The 27,678-nt window shown below is 52.3% G+C and overlaps 2 protein-coding genes across 7 annotated transcripts in view; one reads left to right on the top strand and one right to left on the bottom strand.

The window, feature by feature from the left end:
• Positions 1 to 27,678, top strand: part of Arap1 (ArfGAP with RhoGAP domain, ankyrin repeat and PH domain 1) — a 61,311-nt gene that overhangs the window by 22,481 nt on the left and 11,152 nt on the right. For 5 of the 6 annotated variants that reach the window (XR_003483851.2, XR_003483852.2, XM_027407826.2 and 2 more), the window contains 18 exons: positions 2,189 to 2,740; positions 12,470 to 12,639; positions 13,153 to 13,217; positions 13,805 to 13,929; positions 14,050 to 14,199; positions 14,436 to 14,505; positions 14,767 to 14,887; positions 15,344 to 15,546; positions 15,938 to 16,044; positions 18,107 to 18,306; positions 19,885 to 19,970; positions 21,344 to 21,526; positions 22,649 to 22,823; positions 23,953 to 24,087; positions 25,871 to 26,006; positions 26,281 to 26,383; positions 27,082 to 27,277; positions 27,562 to 27,613. Coding sequence is in view for 4 of the 6 variants with exons in the window: in XM_027407826.2 (XP_027263627.1) it covers positions 2,226 to 2,740; positions 12,470 to 12,639; positions 13,153 to 13,217; positions 13,805 to 13,929; positions 14,050 to 14,199; positions 14,436 to 14,505; positions 14,767 to 14,887; positions 15,344 to 15,546; positions 15,938 to 16,044; positions 18,107 to 18,306; positions 19,885 to 19,970; positions 21,344 to 21,526; positions 22,649 to 22,823; positions 23,953 to 24,087; positions 25,871 to 26,006; positions 26,281 to 26,383; positions 27,082 to 27,277; positions 27,562 to 27,613 (2,792 nt within the window). In the remaining 2 variants the exon portion in view is untranslated. Of the gene's footprint in view, positions 1 to 2,188; positions 2,741 to 6,397; positions 6,720 to 12,469; positions 12,640 to 13,152; positions 13,218 to 13,804; positions 13,930 to 14,049; positions 14,200 to 14,435; positions 14,506 to 14,766; positions 14,888 to 15,343; positions 15,547 to 15,937; positions 16,045 to 18,106; positions 18,307 to 19,884; positions 19,971 to 21,343; positions 21,527 to 22,648; positions 22,824 to 23,952; positions 24,088 to 25,870; positions 26,007 to 26,280; positions 26,384 to 27,081; positions 27,278 to 27,561; positions 27,614 to 27,678 lie in introns of those variants that run through there. The other variant, XM_027407827.2, reaches the window with a different exon arrangement.
• On the bottom strand, positions 1,156 to 6,205 carry LOC113834881. Its single transcript, XM_035442343.1, has 3 exons — positions 5,919 to 6,205; positions 3,212 to 3,490; positions 1,156 to 1,465 (listed from the first exon to the last, which is right to left on the bottom strand). The coding sequence occupies exons 1-3, from the start codon at positions 6,166 to 6,168 to the stop codon at positions 1,356 to 1,358; spliced, it is 639 nt and encodes a 212-aa protein (XP_035298234.1). The 5' UTR covers positions 6,169 to 6,205; the 3' UTR covers positions 1,156 to 1,355.

Here is a 27,678-nt window from a genome sequence, read left to right as displayed (position 1 = left end):
TTCTATTAGTACTAATAACAGTGTCTAAGTTAGCTGGGCGGTGGTGGCGCAGGCCTTTAACCCCAGCACTTGGGAGGCAGCGGTAGGTGGATCTCAGTGATTGGAGACCAGCCTAGTCTATAGAGTGAATTCCAGGACAGCCAGGACTGTTACACAGAGAAACTCTTTCAAAAAACCAAAACAAAAATCAAAGCAAACAAAATGTCTCAGCTGCTTGGGAGCTCCCATCTCAAAACTCATATTGGTGACTATGGAAAGTTTATCTGTCCTGATTTATAGTGTCAACCTCTTGCTTATTTGTGCTGTCTAGAACTCTCAGAGCAATGTTGATAATAAACACAATACTGAAGTGGACACCACTGTCTTGTTCCTGACTGTAATGGGAATTGCTTTCAAAGCTTTATTTATGTTTGTATATATGTGTTCCTGCTTGTTGATATGTGTGCCATGTGTATGCAGGTACCTTCAGGGGGAACTAGAGTTGTAGGTGGTTGTAAGCCATCCAACATGGTTGCTGGGAACCTCTGAGCCATGTCTCCAGCCGCTGTAAATGGAATTTCCTACTATTTTGTAATTCTAGAAGACTTGTTTAAGGAATATCAGTCTATTAAGTAAGCTTCAGTGCTGAACATTACTGTTGCCTCTTCCATGCTGTGGGTGACCAGGTGGCTGTACCCTTTGGATCTGGTAGTCACCTCTTCCTGTCTTTCTTGGACTCTCAGCAGCCCAGAGACTCTTCAGTTCTTGGCACGTGGGGGTTCCTATTGTCCAGGGCCAGGCTGTTTTGATGACTGAGTCAATGAACAAATGGATGAAAGCATGAACAAATGAATGTTCTCTCTCTCCTCTGTGGGGATTATACAAGGCCAGAATGTAGAGGCTGGGTGATCCAGGCTTTTTCCCTTCAGGAGCTTTTCTTTCTTTCTTTCTTTCTTTCTTTCTTTCTTTCTTTCTTTCTTTCTTTCTTCTCTCTCTCTCTCTCTCTCTCTCTCTCTCTCTCTTCCTTTTCTTTCTTTTATATAGTTTTTAATGTTTATAGTTTTATATAGTTTTTTAATATATATATATATATATATATATATATATATATATATTTGCCTGCATATATGCCTGCCGTCCAGAAGACAACACCAGATCTCATTAAAGATGGCTGTGAACACCATGTGGTTGCTGGGAATTGAACTCAGGACCTCTGGAAAAGCAGTCAGTGCCCTTAACCTCTGAGCCAACTCTCCAGCCCTCAGGAACTTTTCTTAAGGGACATGGACAGGAGATGGAGTCTGCTGAGAGTCCAGCAGTGGTGCCTTTTGATCCCACATGCTCACTGAGCCTCCAGACCTGGTCCTCACCTGGGGTTAGGCGCCTCCGTGAGATTGGGCCCTGTAGTCTTGCAGAAGCAGTGGGGATGGAGTGTCTTGCCCAGCACCAACCGTAGCATTTTCCAGTCTCACAGCAGTAGCTGAACCTGTAGGTTGGGAGTGTGATGGCTGTAGAGGATATGATATTCTAAGAAACCGTGAGCTAGATGCTAGGGCAACAGGGACCCTCAGTCAGGCCTGGTATATGAGCAGTGTGGATGTGCAAAAATGAGCTCAGATTGGATATGGTGGTGTATACCTATAATCCCAGTGCTCAGAAGGTGGAGACAGGAGGATTGATTTAAGTTTCAGGCTAGCCTGGGCTACATTGTAAGTTTAGGGCCCATTCAAGGCCAGAGTCAAAGAGGCACATAGCAAAACCCTGTCTTAAAACACCAAAGCCAGTCTGGAGAGATGGCTCAAAGGTTAAGAGCACTGACTGCTCTTCCAGAGGTCCTGAGTTCAATTCCCAGCAACCACATGGTGGCTCACAATCATCTGTAATGCGATCTGGTGCCCTCTTCTGACATGCAGACTGAACAGTGTATACATAATAAATAAATCTTAAAAGAAAACCACCAAAGCCACCAACAATAAAAGAATAGAATTTAAGTGGCATCTGGAGATTTCAGATTTCAGCATCCAAGGCTCTAATCTTCGAGGATCACAGTTTCTGGATTTGGGGCTTTAGATTTTCATCTTTTGGGATTCTGTATTTGAGATTATGACATTCAGGACTGTGATGGGCATAGCATAGAAGCTGACAGAGGGACATTGCCGGCCATGGCTTCTGGGTTGCTGTACTCCTCACCCGGGACCTCTTATTTCAGGTCTGAGCCTGGCCCTGGGTCCCAGCTTCCAGAAGCCATGGCAGAGAGCAGCGACGACACCCTGTCAGTAGCTGAGTGGCTTCGGGCGTTGCACCTGGAGCAGTACACGGCACTCTTTGAGCAGCACGGACTGGTATGGACCACCGAATGCCAAGGCCTCAGCGATACCAGACTGTTGGACATGGGCATGCACCTCCCTGGCCACCGCCGCCGTATCCTGGCCGGTCTACTCCGTGCCTATGCACCCCCGGCCCCTGTGCCCCGCCCTGCCCCACGGCCTGTGCCCATGAAGAGACACATCTTCCGCTCACCACCTGTGCCTGTCACTCCGCCTGAACCTGAACCTCCGCCCACAGCTGGAGAGGATGAAGGGCTACCTGCTGCTCCGCCTATTCCTCCCCGAAGGAGCTGCCTCCCGCCTGCCTGCTTCACTCCCCCATCCACAGCTTCCCCGGACCCTGTGCTGCCCCCACTGCCTGCCAAGCGACACTCAGTAGAACCTAGTGTTCCTCCTGTACCTCCTCGTACCGTACCCCACTACCCACAGGCCAGGTGAGTGACATCACTGCCGCTGGGTGGAAGGTCCCAGAGTGTAGGAGGCAGGGCTGGAGGAATGACTCTGACTGCTAAGAATGCAAGCTTAGAGAGTAGGGAAGAGGGCAGGGTGGGGTGAGGTGTGGACCTGAGGATACATGCATGCAGAGAGGGTATAGAGCCACAGTGCTCTCCCTTCCCTCAGCTCCACCCCTCCCCCCCCCCCCCCCCGGGCCAATCCAACAAATGGTTGGTGTCGCCATCACTGAGGTTGGACCAGTAACAGAAGTAAGTTAGGGAGGCATCTAAGTTCACCGGGGCACCTGGCCTGTGAGATACCGTGGGGGGTCAGGTGGAGAAAGTGTAAACACACAGGCTCAGGTGTGGGGGTGGGGTGTGCCTCTGTCTGTCATACTGCTCCCCCCACCCAAGCTGTGTTTGACACATCTCACCAAACCCCAGGACCTCCCAGAGCCGCAGCCTGCTCACCCTCCCTCCTCTTCAGAATTCCTTCTCCTCTCCCTAGCTCCACTTCTTGCTTTCCGGAGATTTTTCCTCTTTCTGTGGACATTCCACTTAACTCTTCTTCCAGCTGTTTGCTCAGTGCCAGGGGAAAAGCCTCTAAAGACAGGGCTGCCGCATGTTTGGGGGTAATGACACTCCAATATTCCATTGGATTTTCTTTTTTGAAGGGATGTGCTGAGAGAGGTCTCTTGTCCTTGTCACTGCTGGACAGTGTTGGGGATTCCCTTGATCCCTTCAGCAAGCCTGTGGAGGGTGGAGATTGTGTTCTGATTTCAAGCTGGGTAACTGAGGCTTAGAGCATGGGGAAAAGGACTACCTGGGTCCATGCAGAAACACTCTTGTGGGGAAAGTCCGTGAGGTTTTCTCCGTCTAGAGAGAAGCATTGAGTTAGGGGACCTTCTGGGCCAAGCCAGGTCTAAGGTTGTGTGTGTGAAGTTACATGGGCTAGAGATGCATGGTTCTTGGTGCTATTCCACCCCCTAGTGGCCATTCTCTTGCATGCAGGAGAAACATTTATTTGAGTGAAGGCCATAGCAGATTCAGAGTTGCTGGAATCCATTCCACACCCTTTCTCTCCTTCTTTCTCCCAACCAGAGTCACCCTCTGGAGATGTTTTGGGAAGGGAGAGGCCTTCAGAAGAGGCCAATGGGAAGAATTCATCTGGGTTAGGATTTTAGGCTATAGAGCAAGGTATAAGCAAATCAGGAAAAGCAAGGATGGGTTCTTGCCCTCTGCCCTCGGGACCTGATGTCCTATCTGAACTATCTGGGTCTTATGTGGTTCTCCTGGCACTTATATCTATCTGTTCAGGGAACTTGTAGGGTAGAATAGAAATCATATTCTCAGATCAGGGCCCCAGGATACACAAGGCCCCACTCTCAGAGCTAGTCTCAACATAGGTACTTGGCCAATAGGTGGGGAAGTTAAGGCCCCTAAGTAAAACATCTGACCCCTCAGTAGGCACAGTGTGGGGGACCATAAAAGTACTTGCAAGGAACCTGTGCTCATCCCCCATGTTCTTTGTTTTGTTTTTTGTTTTTCTGTGCTTTAGGGATCAAATTCAGGGCCATGCACATGCTTGGCAAGTGTTCTACCACAGACCCATGTCCCCAGCCCCATGTCTTGAACTGCAAATCGTCTGGACGTTACTTACAATGCCAAATACACTGTAAATGCTGTGCAGATAACTATCATACTGGAATATGATAGTTAGGGATACTGGTTAGGGAATAGGGACGAGGAAAAAAAATCTACATCTTTTCAGATAGATGTGGATTTGCCTCACATATTTTGGTCTGCAGCTTATTGAATCCATGGATGTGGGACATTAGGTTGCAAAGAACCTTCTTTGATCCCCACAGTTTGGGACCATCCCTTAGGGAAGAGTGGTGCCAATCCTGGTGTCCTGTGCCCTGGAATGTAGCATTAGGAGTCGTCTGCAGTCCTCAGCTCATGGATATACAAAGTCTTTGGGTTTATTTTTACTTTTATTTTTATCTCATGTGTATGGGTGTTTAGACTGTCTGCCTGTCTGTATACTGCATGTGTAGATATACACATGCACGTTTGGCCAGCTGTCAGGGTTGTGGCACATCTGTGTACTTGCATGTCTGTGCTGGATCTGAAGGTAGCCATGCTTGATCCTAATAGGTGCAGGGTGCAGGGGACCTGTGCAGTTTCAGTGGTGACAGGCCCTGGATGTGTGAGCTCATCAGGGCTGAGTATACACATGCTTGTGCCCCTGGGTACTGCTGCTGTGGGGGTTGCAGTGCTAGCTTGCGCTGTTAATAGTGTGCAGATGCTGTTTGGGTAAGTGAATTGGCACATTTATTGTTTGTGTACTGTCAAGTGTGAGTCACTGTGCACATATGTGTGTACATATGCTGCCAAGAGCCTGAGCCTGTTAGACTGTCAGCTCTCCTAGAGTACGGGATCTTTGTCAGTTTCCTTTACCCTTGAATCCTCGAACTCCGGCAAGGTTGGGAATCTAATAGGCCCTTTGTACATGTCATGGAGGTTAAAGGTCAGTGCTGCCAGGAGCTTTCACACTGCAGGTGCTGAGCTTAGGTGCCTGGCAATGATGTGAGCAGGCCTCAGCCTGTACTAGCCATAGACTAAAGGACCCTGAGCTCATCACGCCGATCCTTCTCTCTAATTCATGTCATCCCAGGGAAGGAGATATTGTCAGAGGAGCTGGAGGGAAGTGAGGAGTTGATAGGATCCAAGGCTACAGGGAAAGGTGTAAGCACACCACAAAACAAGCAAGGGTGGGGCTCCCTCCTTTCTGCCTGGCCAGGTTGAGGGCCAGGCTCACATGTGGCCTGAGAAGACCCCACTTTACCTCTGTAGCTGTGATATAGTCTGGTATTTCAGCTTGTGGCTGTGAACTGGCTGGGGGCCCAAAGATATTCAGCCCTGGAGGGGGAACCAGCATTCAGATCCTGCCTCTGGACCATGTCCCTGTCCGCCAGGTGTCAGACAAACCCCTCAGGACTCACATCTCTGAGTCACCGTGGAATCGTTTCTGATCAAGGGTCCCAAAGTCACTCTACATAGCCCCTTCCAACTCTCTGTGGGTCTCAGTTTCCTTCTCTGGCACTTGGATGCCTTGAGATATTTGAGGGAAAGGAAATATTTGCCCAGAGTGGGCAGCTACTGGCTGGAGTCATACCTTGCGAGGTTTCCCTTTTGTGTTTTGAATGCTTTGCAGCCCAGCCAATCCTTGGCCTTCCTGGAGGCTGATCACCTGTTGCTGGGGCAGAAATCCTTCCCTTCAGAGAGCCTATTTTGCAGCTTCTTTGGGCATCCTGCAGCGGGTGGGGTCTAGGAAATCCACCGTAAGGGCTAGCCAGAATCAGGGCTTTCTGGACATTCACCCTGTGAGGCCTCAGGGGACCAACAGACAGGGCTAGTTGTCCCATTTTAGTTTAGACGGTACTGGTGTGGCCTGAGGGGCGGGGAGGAAGTACTGCCCCAGGGGATTATGGGTGACTTTTCTCTCTCTTAGTGCTTTCAGGAAGTGTGTTGGCCCAGCCTGAAGGGGGTGGGGATAGGAGAGACGGAGAGCAGGAAGCAGAGACTAGAGCTGGACACAAACACACACACACACACACACACACACACACACACACACACACACTCTCTCTCTCTCTCTCTCTCTCTCTCTCTCTTTCTCTCTCTCTCTCTCACACACACACACAACAGATTTATGATTATATTCAGAAACACACACACTTATAGAATTGATTTACACACATTCAGAGACACCACCTATAGGTGTGCAAAGACATACCTGGGATTCATACCTCCAAGGGAGCAGGACACAGGCACGGCTGGCAACAGGGACTCGTGCCACAAGGCCAGCCTGCGCCCACATAGGCTTCCAGGGGCAGACACAGGCCACCTTGGCAGGCACTGGTCCACCTGGCTGGAGCCTGAGTTCTTAGGCCGGGGATTCAGCAGGCCTCTGAGGGTGAGTGAGGGGAAGTCCCGGCTAGGGTGTTGGGCAGGTGGGAGGGCTGGGAGGACAAGAGTGCCTCTTTGTCTGGCTGTCCACTTTCTAAGCTGCTTTTCCAGGGTGCTCTGCTGCCTCTTGGCTTGCTCAGAATTTTCTTTTACTTTCTCCACTGCCCCAGTTTTTTTTTTTTTTTTTTTTTTTAACTGTCCTTTTCTACCACATCCCTCCTTCCTTTTCTCTGGGTTTTCCAGGTCAGTGTCTCCCCATCAGCCTCTCCTGGATCCACTGGGGACCCCAGTACCTAATTTCTATTGTGTGTTTGTGTGTGTGTGTGTGTGTGTGTGTGTGTGTGTGTGTGTGTGTGTGTGTTTGTGTGTCTATCTTTGGGCCTCTGGTGCTTGTTCTATTCTGCCATTAATTTCGAGTTCCCTGTACCATCTAGAAATTCCCTTGGGGAGATTTAGGTTAGCTTGTTGCATTGTCAAATTCAAGATTGCATGTGTCTAAACCCCTTGCCCCCAGCCCAAGGCGACAGGGACCTACCTGCAGAGAGGGCTGGCACTTTGTTTGTCTGGTTCCTCCCCTGCCTGGCAGGGTTGTTAATTGGTAGGTAAATGTTGAGTATGAAGTTGACCTCCCCTCCTTCTAGTTACAAGGAATCCCTAATGAACCCAGCACCCTTCGGGTCACTAGGAGCACAGAATGGCCTCTACTGTGGACTGGGCACGAGAAGCAGTGGGGGAGGGATCCTGAAACTGTCTGAAAGCTCACCAAGAGATGACCTGGTCTTCCTGTCCTCAGGGAGAAAGTAGGACCAAACCCAGGAGGTTCACAGAGAAGACTGGCAGATAGATGCTATGCGCCTCTGGCTCACCACAACAGGACTGTCTGTGGAGCAGGCAGCTCAGCAGGGGTCAGGCAGTGGAGTGGTATGGAGGGCCCTGTGGACTGTGTGAGCTAAAGGAGGGGGAATGCATGGGTGGGTTTCCTGGAGGGCGAAGTGTGTTTTAAGCACAAGGGAATCGATGGTTTGTGGTCATTCCATGTAGAAAGCCCCAGCAGAAGCCTGACCCACAGTGTCACTTAGCAAGGGGAGCCCCTGGTCCAGGAAGAAGTGCCCTGGGCTGTGGGGCCTTAGTTGTGTGCTGAACTCGAATCGGGTGCTATTGGGGGTGCATTTGGGGGCTGCAGCCTAGAGCAGGATGCTGGCAGTGTGGCTGTTCAGGACAGCCCTTTGTGTTAAGTGACATGTAGGCTGCAGATGTCCATTCTAGCAAAGGGAGTCTGCAAGAACTTGGTCCACTGTGGCCTGGGCAGAAGTGAGTGGGGCATAGCTAGGGCTTTGCAGCAGCACCAGCACTGAGGTGGAGGAGGGACAGAAGCAGCATGGGGGAAGCAAGGAGTGCAGGACTGGGCCAGCTGCTGAGGAGGAAGTGGGCAGCTGGGAAAGTTTACCACTGGAGACTAATGTCTCCAGATAACTGGGCCTGGCGCCTCTTGCAGCTGTGCTGGTGAGAGTCCTAGGATTGGCCTGGGTCCCTCTAAGGTCCATGTAGCATTTTAGGGGGAAGGTTCTAATGCTGGGGTGGGACATAGCCTGGATCCTTTGTTCTCTGAGGTCATCTCAGGGAACTCAACACTGAAGGATATAGCCATGCAGAGTGACCGGAAGTATGGTGGTGGTCTGCAGAAATGGCTCAGTGCTTGAGAGCACTGACTGCCGTTCCACAGGACCCGGGTTCAATTCTTAGGACTTACATAGTAGCTCACAAACAATCTGTAATGTCAGTTCCAGGGGATCTGGTGCCTTTTTTGACATCTGTGGGCGCCTGAATGTAGGCAGTGCATTTACATACACACTTACACATAAACAAATAAGTAAATCTTAAAAATAAAGAAGTAGTATGGAGAGTGGGGGAGCCCCAAGGAAGCCCCAACAAAGCCTGAGGCATGAGGGAAAGCCCACAGTAGGGGTGGGGGGTGGGGGATGTTGGCCTTTTAAGAAAGTAGGAATTTGACTAGACAGGGACAGATGTTTGAGGTGAAAGGAAGGCTTTATGTAAAGGCTTTGAAGTATAAGTTTTTAGATGGCAGCTTGGAATTGTATAGATGGACCAAGAGTTAAGAGTGCATACTGCTCTTGTAGAAGACCTGAGTTTGTCTCACAGTTCCCACGTTAACCACGTGGAACTCCAGCCCCAGGGTATTCACTGGCACTCATGTGCATATATGCCTATACACAAACATTCAATGTAAAGGTAAACAAATATTTGTTGACTTCAGATTAGCTTTTTTTTATAGAGGGCTGCACAGTGAATGGCTAGGGAGTGGGGACTGAGTCCAAAGTCAGCTTGACACTTAGGCTGCCCTTCTCTGCAGTCCTCCTGCCCTCAAAGTGAGCCTTGGTTTCTCTGGCTGGAGGAAGATTAGACGGGCTGTGTCGGGAGAGGAGCACAGGAGAAGGCTATACTGCAGCTTATGGCCTAGCCTGTGGGGCTGAGATTCCAGGTAACATGTGAGAACAGTGTGGGTAAGCTTGCAGGCTAGTCAGAGTTTGGGAAACTGAGGCTCAGAGGTGATGATTGAGTTCTGGGACACAAACCCAGATCCGCCTGCCTCCAAACTGGAGCAGTCAGTCACACAGCTCATTGTGCCCAGGACAGGCTCCATTTGTACCTATTGCCCCATAATAGTTATAGGCAGAGCCTTAAGCTTCTGGTTCATACCATTAGTGACAGGGTCACTTTAATCTTACCCCTTTATGTTTGGGGCCCTCATATGTCCCCCAGCCCTGGGTACAAGGTCCCATGATATTTCTTGTGATCTGTAAGGTCAGACTTCTTGGGCTCAGGACCAGGGCTGAGGTGGCTCACCCCTGTCCCGGGTGCCCTGTCTTACTGTGAATGGCATAATAATTAGAATTGCACCTTGGCTATAGAAAGTGCAGCTTTGCCCTGCCTGGGCCTGTGGGCTACATTTTGAGGTACAGAGGGTGCTTCCCTGGGTTGGGAGTGGGGGGTAGAAGTCAAAGGAGAAGAAGCAGGGGGAGTAGAGGCCTGGAGGGTGTTCACTAGCGTTTACGGCTGTGCTGAGGCCAGAGAGCAGCACTGGACTGGAGAATGGAACAACCTGGGACTGTTTGTGAGGAGCAGACACCCAGGGGCTGCTCCAGGGTTGCCCCCTGGGCTCTGTTCTCGGTAGGGGATACTATCCCCTCCCCTGGGGATTTCCCACAAGCTGTGCCTTTCTGACCTCACTTCTCCTTTCCTGGCCCTGAGTCAGCAGTGCTAGATTCCCTATGCCAGGCAGTCTGGCTCTCATGGAGGTTTCTTGCTGCAAGTGTTATGAGAGGCTCTGTTGTCTCCCAACCTGGGACAGATGATAAGGACACAGAGCACCTGCAGGTGGCGAGCCTCAGGGCAAGCTTGTGGAGCATTAGGACAGTGGTATTTAGCGGTAGACCTGGTGAGGATGGTTTGTGCTAGCCTGGCCCTGGAGGGTAAGGAACAAGTGGGCACCCTGTTGCTACTCTCCACCCCTTAGAGTCCCCCCACCCCCACCCCAAGGGAGGAGACTGGCAATAGAGAGCCAGGCCCACTTCGGCTTGTTTGGCCTTGGAGAATGGGAATCCCTACTTCCTACTTCTCCATAGTTCACGTTCTGCTCTCAGCTGACCCCTGAGCTTGGCCTCCACAGCCCCTTCTTCCTGCTGCCTGGAACCCTCTGTGTGATGCATTGATTTGCTCATCCTGAAGTCTGAGGACATGGCACCGAACATCCTGGGCCAGGCACCAGGCCAAGCTGTGGGACATGTTTGCATTCAGATGTTAAGTCACCATTTAATCATTCACTTGCTTCCCTTGCAACCAGAAGGATCAACTCTCGAGTCTGTCCGCAGATTGGTCCTCCTGTTTGCCACCCACCTGACTAGAGTGCCCTTGTCGTCCACTCCGCCAAGCTCTTCACTCGACAGTGGGGATCTCCAGTCAGATGTTTTCCCTTCAGTAAAGAGACTCAGGGTCAACTCGGGGAGACAGCCCGGTGTAGTGCCCAGGACGCTGCATACTCTCAGTACCATCTCCTCTTGGTATTACCAGAGAAGTAGACAGGGTATAGAGAACAACTTGCTACCAGGGTAGCAGCAGGGGCCATGATAGCCATCACGTCGCAGTCCTCATACCTGTCTGGCAGCCATTCTTTGTGACCCTTGCAGGTGACAGCTCAGAGGTGAGGACTGAGGACCAGAGTGGGCAGGTGACTCACAGGGAGCCAGCCTAGCTTAGAAACTTCTTGTCCCAAGGGGCTTGCTTATGTGCCTTCTAGGGGCCCCACAAGTGTGAGTGTTCTAGTTGCAGGTCATTATACTTAGGAGCCATCACTACACTACAGAGGTAGAGTTTGCTGTCAGTTTCTCTTGGTGCTCCTGGAGCTCCCATGCAGGCCACTGTTGCCAAGGTGGTGCTGTGTAGGTAACTGGGCTGCTGCACCACCTCATGCAGGTCATGACTCCACAGGGAACCCCCATCCCGACCCCATCTGCATGGCTGTAGTACAAGCTATGTGGAAACAGCACATTCTAAGACACATGTAGTAGTTGAGCTGGGATTCTGTTAGCTAACAAAGCATTGGCAGGAGGGACATGCTTTACTTTGAAGAATATTATTTGGAATAATTTTCATGTACAGGGGAGAACAGCAGGGTTAGGGAAACAGAAAGGTGTTTGGGGAGAAGCGGTGTAGAGGCAGGGATGCTCCTGTGACCAGAGGGAGCAGGGAGAGGGGCCCTGGTTGTATTAACCCCCCCCCCCCCCGCCCCTGCCCCAAGACCTCCTTGTGTTTATGGCAGTCACATGCCGCTACCTACCCACTGCTGGGAACAGAGAGCGAACAGACCACTCTCTGTAAGTAATCAGGGTTTGGGAGGAATCTGCTCGTTCCGATGCCCCCTCCTTAGCCCTTGGCAGATGTGGACAGAGATAGCTGATGGGGCCAGGACACCTGGACTTGGCAGCCAGCCATTGTTAGCTGCTGGGCACCGAGGATCCTGTGTGTGGCCCACGCAGTTAATCATCCTGCCCTCCGCCTGTGAAAAGGGCTCCTACTTCACATAAGAGGAGACCTAGACCCCCAGAGGTTAAGCACTTAGCCCACGACACACTGAAATGAAGACACCAAGGTGGGGTTCGTTCAAACCCATGTCTGAGATGACAGAGCCCTTCAGGAGACATTCATCACCAGGACAGGACAACAAGAAAACTGTGTCGAGAAAGCCCAGGTTAACTGAAGCAGAGAAGAAAGTGGTGGGTGAAGAGAACTTGAGAGATCTGAGTTCACTGGGAAATAGTGAATTTCTGAATGTAGACAAAAAAAGGAGAAGCCTTGGCCCAGAGACTATAATCTGGGCCTTAGGAATCAGTTTATGAGACTGGCCTGTGTCTTCAGCTCTTGCCTGGATGCCTGTTTCAGTCCCATCCTCTCTCTGACAGAAAATGCCCTGTATCCTCCATAGCACGTGCCAAGACTTACCTCCATTTTTGCAGCCTTCTCTGCCTCATTCTGGTCTTGTCTGTCAGCGTGGAACAGGAGCACTGGGGCTGGGTGACGAGTGCATTTTGGTTCAGGAGGTGCTGCTGAGTGAGCATGGTTGAGGCTGTGTGAGGCAGGTTGGAGTCTGGGTAGGAAAGGTGTTTGCTCAGGTGATCAGGGCCTCAGTGGGTCAGAACCCTGGCTGTTGCATACCGACACCCAACTGTGTTCTATTCTCAGCCTTCCCTCTAAGGAGGAGTTATTGCTGCCACCAGTGTCATCCCGTCCCCAACCGGAGCCATCAGAGACCCTGTCCACCCTCCTGCCTGCCTTTCCCCAGGGGCCTCAGCTCCTGCCTCCCCGTCCTCCTGAGATCCCTCCCAAGCCTCCCCGCCTGCTCCCTGAGTTTGGTGAGTGTTACAGGACAGCTGGGTTCTGGGTGGTCTTCTGGATCAGCCCTGGAGAGCATGCAGTGTGGACATACTCCCTCTCTGCCTGGTAGCCAGCAGTGTCCTGAGCCTCCTCAGAGTGCATGCTCTTTCTCGCCTTCCTGTCTTCTGTTTGCCAAGCACGAGCATGGCTGACCCTTGGGGTATCGAGGTCCAAGTGCTGCTGGAGTTGGTTGGGGCTGCCACCCTTTGGTTTGTCTTGATTCTTGTTCCTCATAGGCCTTGTTTGGATAGTCCCCAGTCCTGACTACAGGGTTTGCTGCCTGGTCAGCCTCCTTGTGGTGGCCCTTCCTTTCCTTCAGTATAAATAGCACTTCCTGTCCCATGTCTTTCTTTTGAAAGTCAGGCCTGGGTGGGGGTGGGAGACTATCCTGGCCTGAGAGTGGCCTTTGTGAAACCAAGTCTTGGTGCCCCTTTGAGGAGGTCAAGCTCCGGCTTCTGAGCTTTTTTTTTTTTTTTTTTTTTTTTTACCAGACGACCCTGACTACGATGATGTCCCAGAGGAGGGGCTGGGGGCCCCTGCCAGCGTGATGACCAAGGTAGGCAGGGCAAGTAATTGGGGCAGCATTGGCTGTGTTGTGGAGGGAGGGCCAGCTGCCCATTGGCCTTAAAGACCCCAGGATCTCCTCCCCTAGTAGAGTGGGTCCACCCCCATCCCCTTTACTGTCTCACCATATGGGAATCAACCCCAGAACCTCATCCTGGGGTCCCCAGCTCTCTGGTCTATCTATGGCTTCTCTTCCAGGCTTGGGTTGCTCTGGCTGGGTGTATGTGTTCTGTTGCTATTTGTGTCTTTGGGTGGCTGTCCGTCTGTCTGTTTCACTTTTTGTGTCCTCATGTCCCCCTTCTCTCTTGAATGTATCTTGTGTCTCCCCAGATCTGAGTCTTTCTCTGTTTTCCTGTCTTTCTGTCTTTCTCCCTGACCTAGATCAGTGTTCGCCACCAATTCTGACCTTGTCACACTGGTCCCTGTGTGATCTCAGCTGCTGGGGGAGGGGTGCAGAAACAGAAGTGAAAGTGCTGAGTGGTGGGTTGAGGATGGAGTAGAAGAGTGGATGCGGCAGCTGGGGGTGTGATCTGGGGTTTGAGGGAAAAAATGTGACAGTGAGTGGTCCTGGGGGGCCAGGAGGAGCCCTTGCCAAGCCGAGTCCCACGGGCCGTGCGGGTGGCTAGCCTGCTGAGCGAAGGGGAGGAGCTGTCTGGGGATGATGCCGAAGATGAGGATGACCATGACTATGAGGGTATCCCCAAGTGAGTACCCCCATTCAGCTGCCCTCCTTTCCAAAGCCCAACCTAGCCTGCCCTCCTGTCACAGCTGTAGCCAGAGGGAGTCCTCAGCTTCGCTGCTCTCCTTTCCTTCTCTTGTCCTAGTGGCGGGTGGCCCACCAGTGGCTTGAACCCACCCCTACACGGCCTGATCCCTGATCTCCCATCGCACTCCATGGATGAGCTGCCTGGGGGCTCCACCCCCATCACGCCGGTCATCAAGGCTGGCTGGCTGGACAAGAACCCGCCACAGGGGTGAGTGAGGCCTGCCAGCACCTTCTAGTATCTGCATGCGGACAGGGCATGCTCTGGATACTGGTGTCATGGATCCAAATATCAGAGGGGCCCAAGATTATTTGATCAGTTTTCCCTCCACACACATGTTAACCATTGGTGACCACTGGTTAGGTGCTAGGAGAGGGGACTGGGTGTAATGGTGGGAGCTTTCTTCTCATTCCCAATCTTTGCTGACCCCTGCCCTGCCTGTTCAGGTCTTACATCTATCAGAAGCGATGGGTAAGACTGGATGCTGACTACCTGAGATACTTTGACAGTAACAAGGTGAGGGCTCCATCACTCTTCCACTTGACCCTTGCTTCTGTCTAGGGCTAGGCTGTGCCCCATGAAGTCTATTACTTCAGGCCTAGTTCTTAGCTGACCCTCAGTGGGGTCCTGGTCTGTGGGCTGGCTGAAGGCAGTGATGGGGCCAGCACAGAGTGATCCCTGGCCAACTTCAGAAGATAGGCTTGCAGCCATCATTTCAGTGGAGCTGGGCAAGGGGCTCTATGGTTTCCACTCTGAAATGCAACTCTCTCTCCCCAGGATGCCTACTCGAAGCGCTTTGTCCCTGTAGCCGGCATCTGCCGAGTAGCTGCTATTGGAGACCAGAAGTTTGAAGTGATCACAAATAATCGGACCTTCGCCTTCCGGGCAGAGAGTGATGGTAGGATTGTGTGTGTGTGTGTGTGTGTGTGTGTGTGTGTGTGTGTGTGTGTGTACACTGTAAGTTTGGTCACCTTGTAGAGAGTGGGAAGGGAACAATGTATGTCTACTCCCTTACACGTCATACCCAGGGAGGCACTGTCCCTGTGTGGTCTGGGGAGGAGAAGGAAAGCGGTACTGACTGTAGCCAGCTCCTTCCCAGACACTCCCTAGCCCCACAGAGCCACATATCAGCACACACAGGGGATGCAGGCTCCAACAGTTGTGGTGACTAGCTCAGTGCAAGCCAGACAAAGTGACATTGGGGCCTAGGTTGTCCAAGTCAGAGAAATCTGGAAAAGTGACAGACCAAACCGGTGGGCTTCCTTGGGAGGCGATTTCTGCGGCGCCTAGAGCCAGGAGGCCCCAGGGTTCCCTGTCAGCTGAATTCAAATGTCACTTTTTCACCCTTTTGCAGTGGAGCGGAATGAGTGGATGCAGGTTTTGCAACAGGCAGTGGCTGAACAGCGAGGCCATGTTCGGCTCTCCAGGGCTTCTGTGTTGGGAGTTCAAGTCCCTGAGCAGCCTGACCGCGCTGGCAGCCTGGAGCTTCGAGGCTTCAAGAATAAACTTTATGTGGCTGTGGTTGGGGACAAAGTGCAACTCTATAAGAATCTGGAGGTACGAAGGACTTTACCATGCTACTGAGCTCTCCATGCCTATGGTCATCACAGTCCCCGTCCCCTGCCCCTCTCCTGTCTATCTGGTCCCTCTCTGGTCTTGCTGGGACCCAAGCCCAGTATTTTCCCTTCCAGCTTGTCCAGCCTGCATGCCTCCTCTTCCCCTCTTGTCTGCTGTTGCTCATCTCCATCCAGCTCCTGGGTACCCCTCCTCCATCCTGTCCCACTCAGCTCCTATGCCACCTCCACCTTCACCCCAGTCCAAGCTTCTTTCTGTCCCTGCTTGGTATCCTTCCTCCTTCCTAGGTTCCTAGGAACCACCATTCCCTATTCCCCATCATGTACCTTAAGTCCTGCTCTCAGCCTTGCCTTCCTCCCCACCCACCCTTCAGGAGTTCCATCTGGGCATTGGTATCACCTTCATAGACATGAATGTGGGCAACGTGAAGGAAGTAGACCGGCGCAGCTTTGACCTAACCACCCCCTACCGCATCTTCAGGTGAGCCCCCTGCCCCAGCTTTGGCTTATTAGCATCCTCTTGGTATTTTCTTGTTCCCTCCCTTCCAGCCCTACACCATGGAGCAGGTCTGCTTTGCTCACCTACCTGCCTTAGTCTGTCAGAAGTCTTTGCCCATCTCTGTCTGGCCGGTTCTGTTCTTTTTTGCCCATCACACTGTTCATGAGGTGTCCCGCCAGCGCCTGCTACCCTCTCCCTGGGCATTGCTCTATAGTACCACCCGGCTATCCCCAACCTGGAGCCTGTGGGTTCTCCAGCAGAACCTGCTTATGCTCAAAGCTTGTGTGCTTGTTAGCTCCTGGGACATCTCCCTCACCACCCTTCTCTGCCTCATGTAGCCTGTCGCTCTCTACCTCTTTTGTACTCTACTTTGGCTTTCCACTTTCTGTGTCTGTCACCAACCTGGCCAAAGCCTGGCAGATCCTCTGGTCTCTGCCTCATTACTCTTTGATTGTCAGTCTTAGTGGCTTCACTATGTCCATTGTGATAGCAGGATAGTGACCTTGGACCTCAAGAGCTGGTTGGTGTTTGTCTATTTGTTATTTGAAATATCCTATGACATTGACTCTGTAATTCTTTGCCATAATCCTTAGTGACCACAACAGCTGCAGCTAGCCACTTTGGGGTTTCCCTTTCTGTCAGTTGCAGAGGCCACTGTGCTCCCCTGGTAATTGTCACTGTCACCCACCTTTTGAGGCTGATAGATGTTCAGCAGGAAGGGCCTCCCCGCTTTGGCCTACAGGACTTGGTGCAATGGAGTGTGAACATCTATTGCTTCTCTGAGGCCCTGGCAGCCTTTGAGTTCCCCTACTGGCTGTTGTGGTGGAGGCCATCTTCAGCCCCTCTCCCAAAGAGGCGCTCACGGCCATTACCCCTTCCACCCCTTCCTTGACTGTGCTGATAGGTCATGAGTGGTGTGGACTCTTAGACACTTCTGTATGAAGTGTAGTTGGTAGTGACAGTAGCAACAGAGAAAGAACCAGAGGGAGGGTTTTTTGTTTTTGTTTTTGTTTTTGTTTTTGAGACAGGGTTTCTCTTTGTAGCAGGGCTGTTCTGGAACTCGATCTCTAAACCAGGCTGGCCTTGAACTCAGAGATCCAGCTGCCTCTGGATCCTAAATGCTGGGATTAAAGGTGTGTGCCACCACTACCCAGCTTCAGAGGGAGCTTTTGTAGGAAGGAAGGAAGACAGTTCTGCATTTGCTGTCCAGATAGAGCTTCCCACCCTGAAGAGCAGGAGACCATGACAGGGATCTATATATCAGGCCCATGGCCTGCCTTTCTTTCTTTCTTTCTTTCTTCCTTTCTTCCTTTCTTTCTTTCTTTCTTTCTTTCTTTCTTTCTTTCTTTCTTTCCCTTCCTTCCTTCCTTCCTTCCTTCCTTCCTTCCTCCCCCCCTCCCTCCCTCCCTTCCTCCCTCTCTCCCTCCGTTCCTTCCTTTCTTTCTTTTTAAGTCAGGGTCTCTCTACATAGTGGAATGCACTATGTAAGCCAAGCCAGCCTGGAACTCACAGAGATCCACTGTCTCTGCCTCTGCTGGAATTAAAGGTGTGTCCACCACACTGGACCCCCAGTGGAGTTCTTTCTGGGATGGAGTCACACCTGGGGCTGGGATATGAAGGAGGTGAAGATGGAGACGACACACATTTCTGTATTCTGTCTTCTATCCCATATAAGCCCTGGCTTGGTGCTCCTCTCTTCTAAGGTACCTTGTGCTTGCTCTGCCTAGCTCAGGCCTGTCCCAATCTGGCTGCTGTTGTCTTCTCTGCCATCTGCTCTCCTGTCCTCTGCTTGTGTTCCATACTGACCTCTCCATCCTGAACATCCACCGCTTCATCACCTGGCTTAGCCCTTCTTTTCTGTCTCCATGTCTTCCTGATTCCCCCTTTTATTCCTAGTTTTTGTGGTTCCTTTAGTCATACTCACTTTCCTACCAGTCTCAAGATGATCTCTTCTGACCCTGAGCTCAAGCCACACCTACCTCAGACTGACCCTCCAATCCCTCCAGGCCCTTTCCAGTTAGTTTCCCTACTTATGTGTCCCTAGCTTCTCGGCTGATTCAGAGTTGGAGAAGGAGCAGTGGCTGGAGGCTATGCAGGGAGCTATCGCAGAGGCCCTGTCTACCTCAGAGGTGGCCGAGCGCATCTGGGCTGTAGCCGCCAACAGGTTCTGTGCAGACTGTGGGGCTCCCCAGCCTGACTGGGCCTCCATCAATCTCTGCGTTGTCATCTGCAAGCGCTGTGCAGGTAGGTATGTGTGCGACAGCCTGGCCCCTGGGCTGTAGGTGGTGTATTTGGTGGGTCCTGGAGCCCTTATTCCTAACGCTGCTCCAACATTATTGGCTATTCTTCAGGCAGTGACCTTTGGTCCTTAATTCATGGTTATACTCTCTTCATAGGGATGAGAACAGACAAAGAGGGAAAAAGGATTTTTTTCAGGGCTACCTGGCAAGTAAGTGAGCTTAGATCAGAGCTTAGCCCGTTGGAATCTGGTGTCCCTGTCGCATGTAGGAGATCAGGCCCACCAGGGCTCTTCATGCTGAGAGAAGAGCCAGTGTTTTGGCCAGAGGAGATGTAAGATGTAAAGGCAAGAGACCCAGGGGCATGGTCAGCTCTGTGGGCCAGACTCTCGCTTATAGGCAGAAGCTGAGATTGGAGACCTGGGTGGGTGGGTGGGTGGGGGTGTGGGGCTGCTGTACCATCCAGGAGTGGGAGAGAAAGCTCCAAGACCTTCTAGGGTGGTGTGAAAATTACATATGAAAGTCTCCATGATACATGGCTGAGGAGGGCGGGAGTCGAAAAAGGTGGGACCCACCGTGTATTTCATCTGTTGACTCTACTTACTGCATGCTGGGCATTGGATTATCCTGAGAGCCAACAGTGCCCGGCTGGTTGTTTTTTTTGTAAGGCTGCTGGGGGTGGGGTGGACCTTGATGTGGGAATTCAGGAGGAAGCACAGATCTGAGTGAGTCAGTAAGCTGAGAAGAGCCCCTAGGCCTGTGGGACTTTAGGGCAGATGTCAGGCCCTGGGACCAGGTCTGTGCAGATAAAAGGCAGCTTCGCTGGTGATCACATAAGGAAAGTGTCAGTTCAGTTCGTGGAACTGATACAGGCTGACTATGGCGGACATGGTTCTCTATGGAAGATGGTGCATGGATGCAGGGCCAGGGATTGAGCCAGGTATTCCTAGTGTCCCTAGCTCACTCTCACTCTGGGACTTGTAGCTGAACAAGCTTCATTACTCTAGCTCCAACCTTAGGCTTTCCTTTCATTCCACTGGCATTTGTTAAATGCTTATTGTGTACCAGGGTTTGTTCTGGGCACTGAGGACAGAAACCTAGAGCCAGCTCATGTCCTGTTCATATGCAGCTGCATTGCAATGGAAAGGGCCAAAAACGCAGGAGCCAATGAAAGTATTGCAATTGCAAGAGGTGGGACGTGAAGGTGTCATTTGTTTGGAACATCTTTGAGGAGGTGACATGTCAGCTGAGACCTGAATGACAGGAAGGCATGGCCATATCGGGGAATGGGGAAGAGAGTTGAGGCGGGAAGTTGGGGATGGCAGGGGAGCAGATGGGTCTTTATACCTACTACCAGAGCAGCTGATGGTGTGGAGCAGGGATTTGCAAAGTGTCCTGGAGGGCCCACTGTGGCTGGAGGGAGCCCTGGTAAGGTGTGAGCAATGAATATGCATGCGACCAGATTCTGGAGCCATGCCAAAGTGGAGTTGCAGACTAGCTCCAGGCCTGACTGAGGAACACGGGGATGGTTGTGAGCTCACCGGAAGGGTTGCACCCAAGGAACTGTATCTGGTCCTCGTGGCAGGGGAGCACCGTGGCCTGGGTGCTGGAGTATCCAAGGTGCGGAGCCTGAAGATGGACAGGAAGGTGTGGACAGAAACACTCATCCAGGTGGGCATGCCCTGCTTGTCACTTATGCTTGGGTTCCCCTCTCCTCTGCTGCCCTCCATCCCTCATCTCACTGATCTCAGAACTTTGGAGCAAGGGGAACCTCTGGATAATTTAGTGGGTGGGGATTTTGGAAAAGCCTATCTTTGGCAAAATCAGCAAGCTGGCCAGTGTACTAAGAATGTTTTTACAGTTTTAAAGGATTGTAAAAAAAAAAAGTATTTGACAGAAACTGTATGTGTTCCATAAAACCTAACTTATTATTGACCTTTTAGAGAATTGCTGACCCATGATATAGTTCAGCTGTTGTCCTGATGTGGAAACTGAAGCCCTGGATTGGGCTGTAATGTGCCTAAGGTTACCCAACTACTGTATATTGGCCACCCAGCCTGCTCCTTTCCACCCCATGGCCTAGCTGAGCTGGGCTCTTCACTGTGCACGCCCCTCAGCACCTCTGAGCTTTCACTGCACCTGAATTCATGTGCAAAGTGTGTATATGATGCATGATTTGAGGCTCACATGTGTACCTATATTTAAACCTATGCATTTAAACTTCTCTGGTGCGTGTGTGCATGCGTGCGTGCATGCGTGCGTGCGTGCGTGCGTGCTTGATGGCTATTATGGGGAACCTGCAGCAGGAGGCCAGACCCAAGAACCTGCCACCCAGGACCTCACTGCTAAGTTGGGGACTTCCCAGCATATCCATTTCATGTGCCCCCACTATGTGTTTGGCAACCAATGTAGAGAATGTGGCCTTTGTTAATGAATTGTCTTCACAATAATCCTGAGTTAGGATTGGAATACCCAGGGTACAGATGAGGACACCGAGGCCCAGGGAGGAAAAAAAATGCCTGAGCAGGTCCATAGTGGCAGGGAGTGTTTCTGCTTTGCTCTCTGCTGTGACCCCAGTACTCTAAACAAGTGGGTTGCTCAGGAAATGCCTGTGATAGGGTGAATATGGAATAGAAGGGGGAATTGATCCTGCCCCTAATGCTGCCCCCCTTCACCTCCTAGAAACTGCCACTCCCTCTCATCCAGAGAGGAATGTCAGGGACAGATAGACCCGAAGTCTCCACCTACCCTATTGGCTGACAGGTTAGACACCACCCCTCACTGGGACAGCCTCAGGAATGCAGAGTTCCAGATGTGGGGCTGGGTGAGACAGCAGCGAGGCCCCCGGAGACCAGGCCTCAAGCATTCGCCTGTCAGACTGTCTGAGACCATCTGGGCCAAGAGCCCAGACCTCAAACAAGAGCACCATGGCCACCAGCAGACCTAGCTGCTCCTGACCCCCCTCCCACTTGGGGTATGTGGCCTGATCATCTCAGGACCTCTCATTGCCAGCTGCCCCTCTCACCTCCTGCCCACACCCACAGCTCTTCTTACAGCTGGGCAATGGCCCTGGGAACCACTTCTGGGCTGCCAACGTGCCCCCTAGTGAGGCCCTGCAACCCAGCAGCAGCCCCGGTGCCAGACGGTATCACCTGGAGGCCAAGTACAGAGAGGGCAAGTACCGCCGCTACCACCCACTCTTCGGCAACCAAGAGGAGCTGGACAAGGTCAGCACACCGAATCTCTGGGATTCTTGAGCCTTCTTGTCCCTGCATTGTCAGGGACCCTGGAACCTATCCCTTTCTTCGTTGTCACTGTTCCTCTATCTGTCCATCTCTTCCATCAGCTTAGAAGGCTGTGAACACATGGGGGACCTGAGACCTAGAGGGCAGCAGGGCCTGCATAAGGAATGCTAGGACAATGTAGGGAGGAGTCAGGCTTGGTTGGTTCTTGGTCCAGTGCCAGATGTCTTCAGCATCTGGCTGCCTCCTCCTGATTCCTCTGTCTCCCGCACCCTGTCCTGTTCCTTCAGAATCCTGCCAAAAGGAGTGAACTTGATGGGGATGCTATTTCCTGTCAGGCTCATGAAAAACAGCTGGACTGCTCTGACCCACCCCATCCACACCCCATTCTAGATGAGGCTCCATGTGGGCCCCAGATCCCAGAAGATCAGAACCAAGTCTTGGACCCTGATCTGGCTCAGGCCTGAGTGGGGGACAGCTCACTCGGAGGCAGTGGGGTGGCATTTGTGACCTATGCGTGGCCTTCAGCTCTTCCTCCAAGCAACCCTATCCAGGCAGGCTGAGTCTAGCTCCCAGAGCTCTGTGGAAGCTAGGCCTCCACCTCCTTAGAACCTAGGCGTCCAGCCCCCAGTTCAGCCCGGCCCAGTCTGGCCTACAAGCCAGAAGGGTGGTGGCTCCCATTGGTCGGGAGGGCTGGGCAGGCAGTGAGGAATTCAAATGTGGGAGGAATTAGCTACAACCCTTAGTCCCGCCCTCTGCCCCCGCTGCAAGGCAGAGAGAGCCTGAGATCCTCCAGGGGCTCCTTGCAGCCTGACCAGCAGCTGTGCCCCAGGACCCACAGGGTGAGGCCCTGTGGCTAGGACCCCAGCCTCATCTGGGTAGCCTCTGCCCAGCTTTCCTGGCTTGCCTTCTCCTCTTCTTTTTCCGACTCGAATGCCTTTCTTTTCTTCTCTTCTGGCTTCCCTAAGCCCTGGTCTCTTTCAGTCTGAGGATGGTCCACCCAGATTTGGGTGCCTCCCTCCCCTTCCCCCCTCCCTTCTTGCATGCTCCTACCCCCACCCCACCACCTCCCACCTCTGCTTGGATTGACCCTCTCCTCTCCTCTAGGCCCTGTGTGCTGCAGTTACTACCACTGACCTGGCTGAGACCCAGGCACTCCTGGGCTGTGGGGCTGGGGTCAGCTGCTTCTCAGGAGACCTGGCAGCTCCCACACCCCTGGCTCTCGCTGAGCAGGCTGGACAGACTCTGCAGATGGAGTTTCTACGGAATAACCAGAGCACAGGTGAGTGGCCAATGAGTCTGTCCTCTGCTGACAGGGTCTGGCATTTTAGAGAGGTTTATAGGGGTGTTGGCAGAAACTGCATATCAGCTGAGAACCTGGATTTGCAGGCCACTCCCAAGCTGTGATGGAAGCTCTTTGGTGGTCCCTGGGGCAGCAGCATGGTACTTGGGGTGTGTTTGGGGTTTATGGGTCAGTGAACACATGATTTCTGTGACTGCCCTTTTGTGTCTGTATCTCTGGGACTGTTTATCCGTGTGCTCTGTCCTGACTTACAATGTGAGTCCTTAGTGGTGGCATCTGTTCCAGGATGAACCTTGGAGCTGCCTACGTTCTTTTTCCTCACTCTGGGAGTGTTAAGGCTTTGGGGTTTGTGTATGTGCAGTGGGACTGTGTGTGTGTTGCCATGGAGGAGGATTGTTGCCATGAGTGTGTGACCTACACAGCAGCCTTGTCATCTTTCTGCTTAGTCTGGGTGGAGTTCCATCACAGACCTGGGTTGGGTCCCATTTGGCTCTCATTCTTGGGGTGGGTGAAGAGGGGGTTGCTGGGGTGAATGCATTGGTTGTAGCCCAGACCTGGTCTCTTGAGGCAACATCCTAAGGCTGAGGGTGGGGCTCAATGGCTGGGGCTCTGGGCTTTGGGCCACGGGTGGGTGGGGCGTGCTGGGCTGGAGAGAACCCAGGTGTCTAGGGAAGTACAAGAGACCACCCAGCTAGATTGGGCTAGGGAGCAGGACCTCTCAGTGCTGACCACTGGGTTCAGGCTACTTCACTGGCCTTTGTGTTGTCTGGGACAAACCACTCTCTAGGGAATGTTATTGAGTTGGCCCAAAGCCCCCTCATTCCAGTATGCCTGGCTCTATGTCTCCAACAGGGAGTGTGGGGTGTGCTTGGGAGTCAGTGAGGCTTAAGATGGGAAGGACTGGAGCTGGGCCCTGAGAATGGAGTGACATTCTTGCAGGCAGAAGTGCAGATGTGGCTTTTCAAAACCTTGGAGGTGGCAGTAGGAGCCTGAGGGTGCTGGTAGCGAGCTGAGGAAGTAGGGCTGTAACCAGAGCCTGAGTCTTGCCTCAGAGGACACCTCCTGGACACCCAGCATGACCGCCACCATTCTTTCTTCCACTCCAAAGAGGTCCCTCGGCTGGACCCGGTGAAGCCTCTGGAAAAGCACTACTCCGTTATCCTGCCAACTGTGAGCCACAGTGGCTTCCTGTACAAAACAGCTTCTGCCGGCAAGCCTCTGCAGGACCGCCGTGCCCGGGAAGGTGAGGGCTGCTGAACCATATCCATCCAGACCCACAGTGTGTCAGCCTGGCTGCAGGGCCAGGAAACTAGGGTGGCTCTGCTGGTGGACCCCAGGGTGCCAAGTGGACTTTGGCAGAGCTACCTGGAAAATCTTTTGGATTTGGCCTCTTGTATATAGTAGGTGCTTGAGAAATGGGCTGGCCAGGGTGGGGGTTGGGTATGGTACTGCAGTTTCCTCAAGCCTGAAGTCTGTATGGAGCCCTTGCTGGGTGTGGTCTTGGGCTGGTGTATTCCAGATGTGGATGGAAGGAAGTTTGAGGACTTGCATATGAGTGCCGCCATCCCTCTCAGATCTCAGCTGCCTTCCGTTTATTCCCTGACTTCAAGTACAACCTGTAGCCCTTACCCATCACCCAAGAGCTTCTGTCACCTACCCACCCTCTAACAGCACAGACACCCCTCCCCAGATTCTGCCCCAGCTCTGTGACTTCCTTGCTTTGTCACACATGACAGATTCATACCCACCTCTCTGCCCCAAATGCTTTCCCCAAATACCCCATAAAATGTCACGTCCACAGGGATATCATGTCATCCCCAGCCACTTTATACAGTGTTGCATGTCACCTTCAATCCTGTTTTTTTCTTCTTACTGTTCCATCTGTTTTTAGTCTTGTTTTTTCCCTCCTTCTTTACAAGACTAGTCTCTGTGCTCCCCAGAGCCTGGGCCTTGAACTTGTGAACTCAAGCTGCCATCTTGTCTCAGCCTTCCGTGTAGGTAAAATTATAGACAGTGCCACTACACCTGTCTCAGTTGTGTATATTTGTATACATGTAGTCTGAGTACCCTAGGAGAGCTGGTACCCAGTGGGAACTTGACATACATCTGCAGAGTGAAGGAGACCATAGTAGGGCTGGTTGCTTCTGGAGAATAGATCCTTGGGGACAGGTTTGGAGGCACATTGTCCTCAGAAGGCAAGTGTTGGGTCACACAGACAGGATGAGGAAGAACCTGCTAGGGGAGAGGCCATTTCTTAAAGCCTCTCTCAGCACCCCTTCTTGGAGTACCCCAGATAAAGCCCTCTGATTTCCAGACAGTATAACCCTGAGCTGCTCCTGGTCCATTTCCTCTGCCTGATAATGTCATTTATGTAACCACCCCGAGTCATCCGTTTCACCTTGGGTGCCAGGAAGCTCCGAGCCACTGTGAGGCTAGTGTTGAAAGTTATTGAAGCCAGCCTGGCATGGGTGTTCTGGTGTTTCTCTTACCTTCCATGGTCCAGATTCCCTTTGGGGATCTTGTGCATCCTCAGAGCCATTGTAGGAGGAGACAGACTATAGAATGAGGTCAGCATCTGGCAAAGCAGAGTGGGCACAGGGTGGGCTTCTAAGACTTCCTATGCCATTGGAACTATAGGTAGAGGGACAGGGTGGACAGAAGCTAGGAGTAGCCAAAGAGGCAGACAGTGGGCAGATCCAGGCTGCGAGATACAGGTTGCCCTAGAGACTGGGGACAGCGTGAAATCTAACATCTAAGCATCTAACATCTAAACAGAAGTAGATCAAGACTCCATCACCTGTGGCCTCCAAGGTAGAGGCCAAAAGTTCATGGAGAGGTTAAAGTGGGGAGAGGTAGGGACTAGGTGCATAGGTCTGCAGCTGGAGGAATACTCAGGGAAGCGGTGAGTTAGAACAAAGAGCCTGTAGGTCTGGAGGGATCAGGGACCCAGGAAAAAAGGCAGGAGTGCTTTTCAGCAAACCTGGGGGCTTGCTTCTTCATGGTTCCTCTGCCAAACTTCTTCCCAGAGTTCAGCCGGCGCTGGTGTGTCCTTAGTGATGGGGTCCTGAGTTACTTCGAGAATGAACGGGCAGTGACACCCAATGGGGAGATTCGGGCCAGTGAGATTGTATGCCTGGCAGTTTCCCCTCTGGACACCCATGGGTGAGCATCCCCGGCCATCACCATGAACTACTAGTGCCTATGAAGTTCAACTTCTGACTGGGGAGACAGGGACATAGGCCCAGAGAAGGACATAGGTCCACACACAAAGGACTGTAAAACACAACACATCCCACGAGGCTGCAGCCCAAGGATGTTTATCTACCTTTTGAGGGGTCAGGGGAAGGGTCCTGACAAGGGCAGGGAGTGGAGAGTGGTGGTTAAGGGAGGGGGGGCCCTGGGCTAGATGGATGAATCTTGGTTTGTATATTTGCAGCTTTGAGCACACCTTTGAGGTGTACACAGAGGGAGAACGGCTGTACCTGTTTGGGCTGGAGAATGCAGAGCTGGCTCAAGAATGGGTCAAGTGCATTGCCAAGGTGGGCCTGGGCTAGCAGGGCAGGTATATAGTAGAGATAGTGTGGGACCTCTGACTGAATCCCAGATCCTCCATCTCTGATGGGGCAGGATCTAGGTAGAGGTAGAGCAGACTTAGGACAGACCTCTTAAGTCAAGGGAGACATAGATTGCAGCCCTCTGGTACCTAAGGGATATTTGCTATGGGGGGCAAGTTTTTGAGCCATCATAGTGTGGACAGTGCTGACTCCAGGAAAGTGAGCCTTGCAGGTGTGCAATCAGACTAGCGAGAAAGGCAAGGAGGCTACAGAGGAGAGATCTGCCTTAGAAACTAAGCCAAGTGCCCTCTTGTGCCTTGAGAGCCCCCATTAGCGCATTTGATGAGTTCTCTATGGCTTTTGAAGATCAGTGCCCAGAGCCCTGAAGACTGTACCAGTCTTGGGTCTTCTGTTGCTTCTATGGGAGTGGGGCAGACAGTAGCATATCCAATGATGTAGCAGACAGCTGAGTATGTGGGCACTATGGGAATCCAGAGAAGGGGCATCCCAAGAGAAGGACACATACAAATGGGTACAAAGCAGGACATGACACCAAAGTTCTGTCACTGTGCTAGGATCTGCCTAGGGGAGGAGGAAAAGAAGTGGCCAAGGAGCTGAAATTGGGTATCTCCAGAAGCCTATGCTGTGTTTACATTGTCTCTTCCCACTGTTTCCCCAACTAGGCATTTGTGCCTCCTCTGGCTGAGGACCTGCTAGCCCGGGACTTTGAGCGGCTTGGGCGCCTACCCTACAAAGCTGGTCTGAGCCTCCAGCAGGCCCAGGAAGGCTGGTTTGCTTTGGCTGGCTCTGAGCTCCGGGCTGTCTTCCCAGAGGGGCCCTGGGAAGAGCCACTGCAGCTCCGGAGACTGCAAGAGCTTTGTACGTGTACCCTACCTAGCCTGGTTCCCCCATCTCTAGGGCTCCTTGTCCCAGGTCCCAACCCCTAGCCCTTGTCTGGAAGACTGAATTCTCTTCTGGCCTGAGGTCAGATGACCCAGATGACCCAGCCTGCCCTCCCACATCCTCTCCTGTCCTTGGAGTACATCTCAGCACCCTAGGTTGGAGGGTGGAACCCAAGAGTGTGATCTCAGAGGGCCTCAGGGGGGAGCAGCTTGGGGGTCATAAACAAAGCCGGGGCCTCACCTTGACTGGCCTCTCCACAGCTATCCAAGGAGACAGCGAGAACCAAGTTCTAGTGCTGGTAGAGCGGAGGAGGTGAGCCTTAGCTTCCCTGAGGAGCCTGGAGAAGCCTGAGGGCAGTCCAACAGCCTGGGGAGAGG

This window comes from Cricetulus griseus, chromosome 3 (assembly GCF_003668045.3).
Source record: "Cricetulus griseus strain 17A/GY chromosome 3, alternate assembly CriGri-PICRH-1.0, whole genome shotgun sequence".
Taxonomy (NCBI): Eukaryota; Metazoa; Chordata; class Mammalia; order Rodentia; family Cricetidae; genus Cricetulus; species Cricetulus griseus.
The sequence above is the reverse complement of the archived record's forward strand: the minus strand, read 5'-3'. Positions and strand labels throughout refer to the sequence as shown.